This window comes from Podarcis melisellensis (genome assembly GCF_964234715.1).
Source record: "Podarcis melisellensis genome assembly, chromosome: 17".
Classification (NCBI taxonomy): Eukaryota; Metazoa; Chordata; class Lepidosauria; order Squamata; family Lacertidae; genus Podarcis; species Podarcis melisellensis.
In genome coordinates, this window is record NC_138534.1 from 7,669,802 (window position 1) to 7,683,877 (window position 14,076).

The 14,076-nt window shown below is 46.9% G+C and overlaps 1 protein-coding gene across 3 annotated transcripts in view; it reads left to right on the forward strand.

Moving 5' to 3' along the window:
• IL27RA (interleukin 27 receptor subunit alpha) overlaps positions 1 to 14,076 on the forward strand; it is a 28,998-nt gene that overhangs the window by 6,329 nt on the left and 8,593 nt on the right. For all 3 annotated transcript variants that reach the window (XM_081894184.1, XM_081894182.1, XM_081894183.1), the window contains 6 exons: positions 635 to 767; positions 2,492 to 2,661; positions 4,416 to 4,570; positions 6,053 to 6,206; positions 7,545 to 7,624; positions 11,229 to 11,424. In XM_081894184.1, the coding sequence (XP_081750310.1) occupies positions 635 to 767; positions 2,492 to 2,661; positions 4,416 to 4,570; positions 6,053 to 6,206; positions 7,545 to 7,624; positions 11,229 to 11,424 (888 nt within the window). The remainder of the gene's footprint in view (positions 1 to 634; positions 768 to 2,491; positions 2,662 to 4,415; positions 4,571 to 6,052; positions 6,207 to 7,544; positions 7,625 to 11,228; positions 11,425 to 14,076) is intronic.

Here is a 14,076-nt window from a genome sequence, read left to right on the forward strand (position 1 = left end):
TTTTATTCTGGATTCTTTGGGGGGGATGTTGTAAACCCCTTTGAGATTTGTTTTCTAAAATATAAATCAGTATAACAACAATAACAACAACAATAATAATACCACCAACCGGGGGGGGGGGTGGCACCTAGAAATTCCATTGTGGTGACTGCCATCTAGGTTTAAGGTGCCATTTGGTGATTAGCTTATTCAGTGTAACCTCGGTTTTCGACTTCGGAAACCTTAGAAAACCAAGGAGCAATGGGTGATTAGCAAAATACATTGAGAAAATTGAAAAACACACAGCGGAAGCCATTTGACTTCCAAGGTGCGTTCGAAGACGGAAGCAATTACTTCCGGGTTTTCGGCATTAAGCTTCCGAAATGTTTGGCTTTGGCTCGAAAACTGAGGTTCCACTGTATATTGGAGATGTTTTATTGATGTTTTTATTGCTCTGTCACTTGTTGTTTGCTGCACTCAGCTCCTTTGGGGGAAAGTGCAGGATAGAAATGTAACAAACAAACAAATAGAGAGAGAAGGGTGCTAATTCTGTCTGGACAACTAGGATCACTTCCCTTGAATTTTAATAGTGCAAGATAATGGCTGTGTTTTCTGTGGCTTGAGTGCTGATTTTGGAATATGTCTCTATCTGCAGGTGACCCTGATGCCCCCACAGACCTGAAATGTTACCAGTCAGTGCCCAGCAATATTGTGAACTGCAGTTGGTCTACCAGGGAGCCTCCAGATGCTAATACTACCCATGTCCTCTACTATAAGAGCCTGAAATTGTAAGCAAGACATTACGTGTGTTTCCCTGTGCTGGTCCAGCCCCAGAGAGCCTGTGGATTTTGGCATGAAAGAGTCAAAACTTCCAAAATGTCAGGCAGAATTTGCTTTGTCGGTGTGTGTGTGTGTGTGTGTGTGCGTGCGCGCGCATTGGTGCATGTGTGCGCTTGGGTGGCAGTCCTCACAATGTGCTGCAACTTCCTCACTCTATTGTTAGCCGCGTTGGTCTCAAATGCCATTTCAGCATTTTTCAGGGAGGCAAAAGGGCTTCTACCAAGGTCTTGTCAGCAAAAGAAGTCACTGCATTTGATTGACAGAGCCTTCCAGGGAGTTTCTGACTCTGGAAGTTACCTGCCTGGACAGGAGTTGTCTGCCATTATGCTTCAGACAGCTTTGCAAATAAGTCCAGACTCATTATGAGCCCACAGACCTTGTTTTTAAACTAACCAGCCTCCTCACACATCACTCTATTGGCTGGCGTCACTGTGAGTCGGAAAGTCCCCTGCTGAAAATCTCACGTCTGCTTGAACTTACCAGGTACCCTTAGGCAATCCAGAATCCAATGAGCCAGTGGCGTAGCGTGGGTTGTCAGACCCGGGGCAAGGCAAGTAATTTGCACCCCCTAACCCGTGGATTTGCGCCCCCTAACCCGTGGATTTGCGCCCCCTAACCCTAACCCCCAGATGTTGCGGCCGGTGCGGCCGGCCCCCCCTGCACCCCCCACGCTACGCCACTGCAATGAGCCCCACATATGCAGTATGGAGACAATAGTAATACCTCATAATTATACCTCATAATTCCTCAGATACCCTATTACTCGGAGGGAAAGTGTTCAGGTTGACTTTAACAATCTCTGCATATAGACCACTTCCAGGCCGGTCAGGAATTAAGCTCCTGTTGCCCAGTATTCATTATGACTTTTGTCTGTGTCTTTGCATGGGGCAATCGCTACTTCCTACTTACATCTCGAAATTCTTGATTATTTTTCACAAACCCTCCATACAGTATTTGCCTGTCGCTTACTTTTTTAAAAAATAAGTCAAATATGTACTGCTCTTGGTTTGTAGATGAATTGGCATTGGGGGTTTTTAGCAGGCATTCCTAGTCATTCCAGAAAGCAATTGTTCTCTAAAATTTGTGGCAGTACTGTATATTTATTTATTTCTATATCACATATGTATTATTATTATTATTATTATTACTGTAGCCAACACAGAGGCATGTGTATGAAAATGCATAGTCTTGGGAGACCAAATTTACAAATTCCACACTCAGAACAAAACAAATTACCCACTTTACATAACTCTTTATTCTGAATTGGAAATGGGGGATTTGCAGGATTTTTGTGGCAAGGTTTTGCAAGGAATGGTAAGTCCTGGGCAATATATTTGTATAACCAAAGGGAAAGGGAAAGAGACCCCTGACCATTAGGTCCAGTCGTGACCGACTCCGGGGTTGCAGCGCTCATCTCGCTTTATTGGCTGAGGGAGCTGGAGTACAGCTTCCGGGTCATGTGGCCAGCATGACTAAGCCGCTTCTGGCGAACCAGAGCAGTGAACGAAAACGCTGTTTACCTTCCCGCTGGAGCGGTACCTGTTTATCTACTTGCACTTTGACGTGCTTTCGAACTGCTAGGTTGGCAGGAATTTGTATAAGTAAGGAGTGGCAAATACTCACTTTTGATTCATGCCGCAATTGCCTTTCCTCTTTCTGCCTTTTTCTCTAGTCATCCTGGCGAACCCCCCAGGCGTGGAGCTCCCGGCAAGCAGAACTGGTTGCTTATTGAAAGGCGCAACCTGACACAGGGGGACAGCTACAGTGTTTGGGTAGAAACCAATCACGGCATGGCTGGGATTGCAACTTCCGCTAAGTTAAACTTCAGCCTGCATGAAATAGGTGAGAGAAAATAGGCACAGAGTGCTTTGGGGAAGGGTCTAGATAAACTTGCAGATGAGGATAAAAAATATTACTAACAATAGTAAGGTAAACAAGGTAAAGGATCCCTGGACGGTTAAGTCCAGTTTAATTTGACTATGGCGTTGCGGTGCACATCTTGCTTTCAGGCCAAGGGAGCCTGCGTTTGTCCACAGACAGCTTTCCGGGTCATGTGGCCAGCAGGACTAAACTGCTTCTGGTGCAACGGAATACTGTGATGGAAACCAGAGTGCACAGAAACACCATTTACCTTCCCGCTGCAGTGGTACCTATTTATCTACTTGCACTGGCGTGCTTTCGAACTGCTAGGTTGTCAGGAGCTGGGACAAAGCAATGGGAGCTCACCCCATCACGGGGATTCGAACCGCCAACCTTCTGATCGGCAAGCCCACGAGGCTCAGTGCTAAAAATAGTACCAGTGTGCTTGCTCACTTGTGTGTATCAGTGCAAGCTCAGTGTCAGCATCAAGTAACTCTTGGCAGTTGCTGAGACCCCAACAGGGGACCTAGTGGCAGTGCTGGCCTTGCCTTAAGACCTAACCTGATGTAGCATCGCTGTGGGGTATTGTGGGAAATTCAGGATGCCACCACTTCCACCACCATGAAAGCTTGTGGATGGGGGACCAGTGATGTGGGAGGCTGGGCTGCCAGAGGGCACTCTGCCAAGGGCCATCTCACATCTGGAGCTGATCTTGCATCTGTGTGGTACAGGACAGCTTGAATAATGTTGTTACGCTGCAATAGAGGATCACGCCTGCAGATTCCACAGTGATGTCACAAGCTGTGAAATTCCAGAGACCTCAGCTTTTCTATTGTTCAAGAAAAAATGGCAACTTATATCCCTAAAGACTTTGACACTTGAAATTATGTGGCTGGGGCTTTCAGTGGGTCCTGTTAAATTTACTTAAAGCAGCTTCCAGCCCATCCAAGTTATCTCTAGTTCTGTAACACTCACCTCTTCGCTGCATTCAGTCCTGTGTGTGCTTTCTCAAAAATGTGCGCAGAAATCCTGTGAGTAGACTAAATTGTGAAAGTGAATCAAATGCGCTATCTCATGTTGCATTTTTGTTTGGTTGGTTTTGGCCTCCCAATATTTGGATCCTGAAAGAATTTAGAACACCTTGAAAAGTCACTGCGCTGACTGCAGAAATCCACCTAATCTCTCCGTGACTTCTGAGAAAAACACTAGACGGCTTCCTCTTGTTCGTAAGAAACCAGTAACTTTAGTAATAAAAACAGTGGAAGTTGTGATGTGGAATTGCAGGCCACCTGCTCTGTGGACATCTGACCCTTGATCTTACTCCTCAGCATTTGTTTCCTAGGTTTTGTTTAGAGTTCGTTGTTACAGTGGTACCTCGGGATGCGAACGGGATCCATTCCAGAGCCCCATTTGCATCCTGAACAGAAAGTAAGATGCGACAGTGTGTCTGCGTGTGCGCAAGTCGCGTTTTGCCACTTCCGCGCATGAGTGTGACGTCATTTTGACCATCTGCGCATGCGCGAGCGGTGAAACCCAAAAGTAACACACTCCATTACTTCCGGGTCGCCGTGGAGTGCAACCCAAAAATACTTATCCTGAAGCATATTTATCCCAAGGTATGACTGTATAGCATAGTTATGGCTCCATTCCTGATGCTTAGAGTGGAGAGTGGGAGTGAAGGATAAGCAAGAAGGGTTCTTGTGCCTGAGGGCCTTTCTCTGTGTTGCTTCTTTCAGTGAAGCCTCCTCCTCCTGATCTGGAGCCTGTGGTGTTTGAGTCCTCTGTCGCTATGGTCAGTTGGAAGAATCCTCACTGGTCTGAATCCCTTCATCACCAGCCGCTCACCTGTGCCCTTCGATACAAGATGTCCAAGGACCATAGCTGGACCTACGTGAGTCTGTTTTGTTTGGATGCATGGGTCTGTTTCCCCATCCCATCAGCTGTTATCCAGCTTGTATTCCGGGAGAACTGCAACCTGAGGAGTCTGAGACAATTGTGGCCGTTTGGCGCATCACAGCAACAAACCTGGGAGACCAAGCATACTCTCTGTGGTTGCACCTTGAAATGATTTGAGAAGAAAGCACAAACAGCGACCTCAGTGGAAGTTAAACAGCTTCCCAAACTGGAACAGAACCCAGGAGTCTCAGTTCCAATTGTTTGGCGCTGCTTTCCCTCTCAGTGATAAAAAATAACTTCTTCTTCTTCTTCTTCTTCTTCTTCTTCTTCTTCTTCTTCTTCTTCTTCTTCTTCTTCTTCTCCTTTTTATTATTTTCATTTATACCGCACCTTTTTCCCTAAGAGGGACTCAAGATGACTTACAAATAAAAATAAGAACAGATAAGAACAGAAAAACACACATTAAAAACCAATTAAACATTGATAGCATTAAATTTATCGATTTACCTATCTATTAAAGGTAAAGCTAAAGGGACCACTGACCATTAGGTCCAGTCGTGACTGACTCTGGGGTTGCAATGCTCATCTCACGTTATTGGCCGAGGGAGCCAGTGTCCAGCTTCTGGGTCATGTGGCCAGCATGACTAAGCTGCTTCTGGCGAGCCAGAGCAGCACACGGAAATGCCGTTTACCTTCCCGCCAGAGCGGTACCGATTTATCTACTTGCACTTTGATGTGCTTTTGAACTGCTATGTTGGCAGGAGCAGGGACCGAGCAACAGGAGCTCACCCCATCGCAGGGATTCGAACTGCCGACCTTCTGATCGGCAAGTCCTAGGCTCTGTGGTTTAACCCACAGTGCCACCCGCGTCCCTACCTATCTATTAGAACCATACAATTAATTGCTGTAGAAATAGCATGGCCCCAGCCCTTTCATTAAAAACAGTTAGTTTTCAAAAGCCTGTTGGAACAATTAAGTCTTCACTAGGCGGCAGAAAGACAACAAGGAAGGAGGCAGTCTGGCTTCTCTAGGGAGGGAGTTCCACAATTGTCTGTAGCAGCCAGGGCCGAGAAGACCCTGTCCCGTGTCCCCACCAAGTGTATCTGAGATGGTGGTGGGACAGAGACAAGGGTGTACCCTGAAGATCTCAGAACCAGGACAGGTTCATAGGAGGGAATATGGTCTCCTAACACCTCACTCCCCATGCTCTCCTGCATCTGCTCCCCGCTAAACTTCCTGCTATTCTGATGAATGTTTATGTTGATGATTTTTTTTTTGTTTTGATTATTTTTATTTGAAGGTAAGTATATCAGCACAACAACAATAGCAGGAGAAAATGGGGTTGGGGGTTTTACCTGATTTGTGAGATGTTTTCTATAGATTCTTACTTTAAAAGAGGAATATAACTGCTACTTCTATGACTACAATGAATAATAAGAGTAGTAATAATAATGATGACGATAATGTTCTTTCCCAGCTGAGTGAGGAGCATGTAGACCAGGAAGCGTATGACCTGGAGGACCTGAAACCATTCACTTCCTACGAGGTGCAGGTACAATGCATTCCAGAAATGAAAAAAGGTTTCTGGAGTGAATGGAGTTCTTCCCAGACCTTCGTAACCCCGGAGGCAGGTACGTACAGCCCTGGAAGGGACACAGGTGGCACTGAGCCTTTTGGGCTTGCTGATTGTAAGGTTGGCGGTTCGAATCCCCACGATGGGGTGAGCTCCCGTTGCTCTGTTCCAGCTCCTGCCAACCTAGCACTTCAAAAGCATCCCAGTGCAAGTAGATTAATAGGTACCCTGTGGTGGGAAGGTAAATGGTGTTTCCGTGTGCTCTGGTTTCCACCACGGTGTTCTGTTGTGCCAGAAGCGGTTTAGTCATGCTGGCAACATGACCCGGAAAGCTGTCTATGGACAAACACCAGCTTGCCTTGATAGTGAGATGCATGTCGCAACCCTATAGTTGCCTTTGACTGGACTCAGCCGTCCAGGGGTCCTTTACCATTACCTTTTACCTTCAGTTCAGTAACAGTTCAGTACCCGAATTTCATGTCATGTTGGACTTCAGTTTCTTCCTAGCAGTCTCATATCAATATGCTCTCATTATGGTCCCCTTCTCTTCTCCTTGTCTTTTCCTGGAGGAAACATTCTGTCTTTAGAGACGGATGCGCTAACATCACAGCAGGAGCTTGGCTGATAAACTTATTTCAAACAACTGCTAGTCACATGCATGTCTCACATTTTTGAGACGTACACTTAAAAATGTAGGTGTACAACTGAAAAATATACCGTATTTTTTGTACCATAACACTCACTTTTTTCCTCCTAAAAAGTAAGGGGAAATGTCTGTGCGTGTTATGGAGGGAATGCCTACGGGTGGCATGCCTACCGATTTTCCTCCTCTAAAAACTACATGCGTGTTATGGTCGGGTGCGTGTTATAGAGCGAAAAATACGGTATATGTAAATGTGGGGAGAGGCCATTGTATAAGGAATTAACCTTGTACTCTCAGACCTTATGTGGAACGGTTGGGGTTGGGGTACTGAATCGTAGAATTCCAAAGTTGGAAGGCATTTTCGAGGTCTCCTGATCCACCCTCCCTGATGACCCCAATTTCAATGCTAGTTTCACAGCGCAGGATGCAGCCGCAGAACCTGTGACTAGGGGGCTGCCCAGCATTTGCTTAAACATATGCAGAGCCCACCAACTCCTTAGGCAGGTATTTCTGGGATTCAAGATTCTGTTCTTCTTTGGGGGAACTGGTTCCAAGCAACAAAATTGGAGTATAAACCTGATCATTACTAAATCACCATTGTGCATTTTGTTTCTATCTGCATGGGAAAAGTCAGTTGTGCATTGTGCCTTATTCATTTGTTTCTTGGACTTATTCTTTGAGGAAAGCACCTGCGATTGTCCAGCTGCTCTGTTAGCTCTCACTAACCACCTGTTGCTTCTCTGTTGCCTTTAGCTCCACTGGGTCAGGTAGACGTGTGGCAAAAAGTTGGTGTTTCTGAGAAAGGTGTTCCAAGTCGCTTCCTGCTGTGGAAGGTAAAGTGAACCTTGCTGGTCTCCTTTTTACTATACATACATAAGGGATGAATGAAAATTATTGGAGTACTACAATATATCCAAAACAATGGGAGAAATTGGAAGGATCTCAAAGGAGAAGATAGATAGGGACTGGAAGGTGTTTAAAAGATACTTGCAAAACCATATCGAAAAATCAGAACTCCTATTAGAATAAACAAGTTCCGTTTCAAATACTGAAATACTAAATAAGATGGATAACAATGTGTAATAGAAAAAGGAGTATGAAATTAGGCTAAAGGTGTGTGAAAGATAGTAATAGAAGTGGAAAGAAATTGCAATTGAGTAGATTGGAAGTCTAACACAAAGGTGGGGTGAGGGGTGGTGGATGGTGATTGGGAAAAGGAAGTATTTGTGGGATTGAGTGTAAGTATGTTTGAACACTTTTAAGGATTGTATGAAATGTATGCTTGTATGCTTGTATATTTGTAATATATGTGTATTAATGATGAATTATTTTAACAATAAAAACTTATTGTAAAAAATTAAAAAAAGAAAAAAAGAAAATTGAATTTTAAAGAATTTTCACAGGATTTGAGGAGCCTTGGAGTGTATAATACATGGAGCCTTTTGGCAAATGAGCAGACACACACTCCCTGCTATTGGCTGGCTGGCTGAGGGGAACCTGAAGTTTATTTAGTTTACCTGAATTAACATCTCGCCTGAGCTGTAATGGCTCTCTGTGCTCAGCTATTGGCCATAATAGCTTCTGGGAACTGATGGCGCTACACAGACCACAGACTGCTAGCAAATATGCTGAGCTTTGCAGCAAAACGAAGTTACTATGCTGTCAGATAACAGGGATGTTAGCAAATCATGGTCACTTCCTCTTAGGACTGGTGCACTTTTTTTAAATTATGGCTGTGAGCTGCTTTAGGGGAACCTTCTGGCGGTTCCCTCACTGCGAGAAGCAAAGCTACAGGGAACCAGGCAGAGGGCCTTCTCGGTAGTGGCACCTGCCCTGTGGAACGCCCTCCCACCATATGTCAAAAAGATAAACAACTACCTGACATTTAGAAGACATCTGAAGGCAGCCCTGTTCAGGGAAGCTTTTAATGTGTGACATTTTAATGCATTTTAAATCTTTGTTGGAAGCCGCCCAGAGTGGCTGGGGAGGCCCAGCCAGATGGGTGGGGTACAAATAATAAATTATTATTATTATTATTAGGGTTCCCTATGGGGCCAGAAATATTATAAATATTGGTTTTCTTTCTTTCTTTTTTTTAAGGGAGCTTTGTGTTTGCAGGCCCAGAAAGCAAATTCTAATCAGGTTTGCTTTAGATCTGACCTCGCCATAACCACGCATGCGTTTGGCCTGCATCTGGCTAAACTCTACAATTCTACGATTCTGTGTTTAGATTCCTGCATTGCAGGGGGTTGGACTAGATATCCCTTGGGGGTCCCTTCCAATTCTACAGTTCTATGATTCTATAAGAAGAATGCATACTTTTGCCAAGTTTGCCAATTGCCCCCTGTAAATAGATGTTCCATAAATGTCTGTGGTGCACTCACGGCCTATCAAACAAAACAACAGGAAAAATACTGTGCAGGATAGGGTTACCAGATTTCCCCGATTCCCGGAATGTCCCCAGATATGCAAATACAGTGGTGCCTCGCAAGACGAAATTAATTCGTTCCGCAAGTCTTTTCGTCTTGCAAGTTTTTCGTCTTGCGAAGCACGGTTTCCCATAGGAATGCATTAAAAATCAATTAATGCGTTCCTATGGAAACCACCTTCAGACCAGGTCCGGGGACAGTCTGTGCCCCAACCTCTTCTGAAGGTCGGCGGGGGGCGAAAGTCTTTGCTCCCCCCCCGCCTGCCTTCCCGGGAGAGCGGAGAAGCAGTGCTGCCTTCCCGCTCTCCCGGGAAGGCAGGCAGGGGGGAGCAAACACTTTTGCCCCCCGCCAGCCTTCAGAAGAGGTCCTGGACCTCTTCTGAAGGCTGGCGGGGGGCAAAAGTCTTTGCTCCCCCCGCCTGCCTTCAAAAGCCGTCCGGGATAGCGGGAAGCGCTTCCCTGCTATCCCGGACCGCTTTTAAAATGCTGGCGGTGGGGAGCAAAGCCTTTCGCCCCCGCCGGCCTTCCTGGACCTCTTCTGAAGTCCGGAGGGGGGGGGAAGGCTTTGCTCCCCACCGCCAGCATTTAAAAGAGGTCCACGGAGATTTCCCTATGGGCTTTCGTCTTGCGAAGCAAGCCCATAGGGAAAATCGTCTAGCGAAGCGACGCAAAAACCGAAAACCCTTTCGTCTTGCGGGTTTCTCGTCTTGCGAGGCATTCGTCTTGCGGGGCACCACTGTATGTCCCTGGGAAATGTGGCAGCGGCAGTCTCAGCAGCCCAGAGCCAGCCTGGTAGCGCAGTTGGCTCTGGCTGGCTTCAGGAGCTGCTCACTGCCGTGGCGCCCACCATTTTTCCTCGCCAGAAGTCCCCATACGATGTGTCTTGTGCGCATAGGATGTGTCTTGTGTAATCTCCTGCCCCCTTCCCCCTTTGTTTTGACTGATCGGGGAGGCTCGGGAATTGTGGGTTTGGCGGCCATTGCCCAGTTTTTAAAAAACTGTTCATTTACCGTATTTTTCGCTCCATAAGACACACTTTCCCCCCTCTTAAAATCTAAGGGGAAATGTCTGTGCGTCTTATGGAGCGAATGTGTGGTCCCTGGGGCTGGGGGGGAGGAACCCGGACTTCCCTCACCAGCCCCGACCAGCTTGGCTTTCCCCACCGCCAGCCCCACAAGCGAAAGGAACCCAAGGCTATCTGGAGAGCGAGAGGGGTCGGTGCGCACCAACCCCTCTCGCTCTCCAGGCTTCAAAAATAGCTGCCTGAAGCCTCCAGAGCGCAGCGGGCTCCGAAGCTCCGGAGGCTTCGGGTTCCTTTCACTGAAGGGTTGGTGCCCCTTCAGCTAAGGTGCAGCGCTCCTTTAGCTAAGCGGGAGGAGAAATGGAAGGGGCTCCGTTTCTCCTGCCGCTTCGCTGAAGGGGCGCTGCGCAGAGAGGGGGATAATTTTTCCCCCTTGTTCTCCCCCTCTAAAAAAAGATGCATCCTATGGTCGGGTGCGTCCTATAGAGCGAAAAATACGGTATGTTTTACAGGGTGCGAAAGAAGGGCTTTGCACCTTTATACAATATTCATGTGTGCTTGGGCCCAGGGTCTTTTGCCTCACCAACACTAGAATGACATCTGAGTGCTTTTTCATGCAGTTGCTGTTGATAAAAAAACCTTATTTTGCCCATTTTTCCCTTGCCAGCTTCCTGCCCTTTAGCAACAGCCCAACCTTTTCTTATCACCCCATTCCCTCGCTGAGAGGAGATGCACCCTGCGGACCTTTTGCCCTGTCTTTGCAGTGTGTTAAAGGCTCAGGACTTTCCATCTACTTGAATAAAAGTAGTTACACCATCTATGACCCTCTGGCTGCTGTGAGTGTGAGCAGGGACTGCCGTGCAGCTGTGTCCTTAGTGAGCAAGATCTGTTTGACTGGGTGGGCTTCTTCAGGCTTTTCTTTTCGTTTGTTTTCTTTTACAACCTCTATTTTTGACCAGAGGAACCTCTGCTCACCTCCCTTTCGCAGGCACCAGACCCAGACGCAGCTCGGGGAGTCATCCTGGACTACGAAGTTGTTTTCCGGGACCGCGACAAAAACATCACTACGATGGTGTGCCTTTGCTGCCATGCTGCCCTCCCTCTTTCCGCCGACTACGCCTGGGTATCGGCCCGAAATTCCGTTAAGAATACGCTGCCTGCCAACCTCAGCTTGGAACAAGCAGGCAAGAGTTGTTGATAATGTCTTATCAAAGGGCTTCTTGTAAGGGGTCTTTCCTCTCATGCCCGACCTGTTTCCTGCCTTTTTGGCAGAGACTGGAGCTGAGTCATCCTCACCGCTGATGGGGGAAGGTGGTGTTGTTGCCCTCTGTGCACCTCCCCTAACATCCTGTTCGTGAGAGAGCGCATTGCCTGTCACCCAAACTCTTGCCAGACCTAATAAGAAAATGCAACCCTATATGCTAATCCTAACATAGCAATTCAGCTACAGTGGTGCCTCGCAAGACGAAAATAATCCGTTCCGCGAGTCTCTTTGTCTAGTGGTTTTTTCGTCTTGCGAAGCAACCCTATTAGCGGCTTAGTGGATTAGCACTATTAGCGGCTTAGCGGCTATTAAAGGCTTAGTGGCTTAGCGGCTAAAAGGCTATTAGCGGCTTAGCGGCTTAGAAAAAGAGGGGGGAGCGAAAAAAATTGCAAGACTCGCAAGATGTTTTCGTCTTGCGAAGCAAGCCCATAGGGAAATTCGTCTTGCGAAGCGCATCGAAAAACGGAAAACCCTTTCGTCTAGCGGGTTTTTCGTCTTGCAGGGCACCACTGTACTCTAGTTCGCTTGGTTTGGAAGTGAAGTACAGTGGACGCTCAGGTTGCGAACGGGATCCATGCACATTCGCAACTCGCAGCATCCGCAACCCGCAGTGTCGCGTCTTCACATGCGTGGCTTGCGATTCGGCACGTCTGCGCATGCACAAAGCGTGATTTAGCGCTTCTGCGCATGCACACCGCCGAAACCCAGAAGTAACCCGTTCTGGTACTTCCAGGTTTCGGCAGTCCGCAACCTGAAAAAACGCAATCTGAAGCGTCTGTAACCTGAGGTATGATTTGACTGTAGGGCCAAAATTGTGTTGTGCCTTCATTGCACTACAACTCCCATCAGCCTCAGCAAGCATGGTGAATAATTGGAGGTTGTGGAAACTGTAGTACAGGGAAACCTTTGGTTCTCTGTAGGTTACTGAGCTACAACTCCCGTCAGACCAGGCAGCATGGTCAATGTCCAGGAATGATGGGGGTTGTAGTTCAGTAACATCTGGAGGGCCAAAGGTTCCCCATACAGTGGTACCTCAGGTTACATACGCTTCAGGTTACATACACTTCAGTTTACAGACTCCGCTAACCCAGAAATAGTGCTTCAGGTGAAGAACTTTGCTTCAGGATGAGAACAGAAATCTGGCTCCGGCAGCACGGCAGCAGCAGGAGGCCCCATTAGCTAAAGTGGTGCTTCAGGTTAAGAACAGTTTCAGGTTAAGTACGGACCTCCGGAACAAATTAAGTACTTAACTTGAGGTACTACTGTACCTGTTGTAGTGCAACAACATATCTGGTTGTCCAATTCCCCCCACCTCGCCTTCATAGTTTAAAGTACCTTGAAGGTGGAGTTAGGATACAGTGGAACCTCAGCTCCTGAACGCCTTGGGAGCTGAATGTTGTTCCCGAGCGATTGAAAACTGGAAGTGATTTTTGTGGGTTTTGAACATTCTTTGGAAGCTGAACGTCTGGCACGGCTTCCGATTGGTTGCAGGAAGCTCCTGCAGCCAATCGGAAGCTGCACCTTGACTTCCGATTGGCTGCAAGAAGTTCCTGCAGCCAATCAGAAGCCGAGCCTTGGTTCTCAAACTGTTTCAGGAGTCGAAAGGACTCCCGGAACACATTAAGTTCGGGAACCAAGGTTCCACTGTGCAAGAAAAGAGACAAAATACAAACTCTTCCTTCAAATGCTGTTACATAAGACAAGGGAAATGTCACTCGGACAACTATTAAAGAAAAGAATTGAACCCAATGGGGAAGTACTACAGAATGTATTGGGCTGGGAGAAAGCAGCATTTTCAACATTGGTAATGTAATGCATGCGTCTGACATATACACAGAGAGGGAACCACAGAACCCCAGAGAAACAGAAAAAAGACCCACAAAACTGCCTTATTCACTTGTGATCGGCTCTCCTCCCCCATGACTTGCGGTCGTCCCTTTGTGGGACAGGAAGGGGAGGGGCAGGAGATACTTGGGGAGGGGCTGCGCTTCTCTAAGCGGCTTTTGATAAAAACTGAAGAAAGGCAAGGGTGCCTCAGCTTTTGTTTTCCAGAAAGAGCATGCGCTAGCATGGCATGTTTGGTCAGGATATCTCTTCAAGGCAAATGGGGTAGGGGAAGATTAGGGGATAGACGTAAACATATGTTTTCTATTTTATTTTTCAAAGATACCTATAAAATTAGTTAGCTGTTGATGCACCACTTGGTCTCTTCCAGCTCTATACAGTGGTACCTCGGGTTACAAACACCTCAGGTTACAAACACTTTGGGTTACAAACTCCACTAACCTGGAAGCAGTACTTCAGGTTACAAACTTTGCCCCAGGATAAGAATGGAAATTGCGTGGCGGCAGAAGCAGGAGGCCCCATTAGTGAAAGCGCACCTCAGGTTAAGAATGGTTTTGAGTTAAGAACGGACCTCCAGAACGAATTAAGTTCATAACCTGAGGTACCACTGTAATTCAATGATTCTAAGGAATAACTTTGAAATCAATAGTTACCTGTTCTCCTCAGAATGGGTTTTCTCCTCCAGACACACAGATGCAATACAGTGGTACCTCAGGTTAAGTACCGT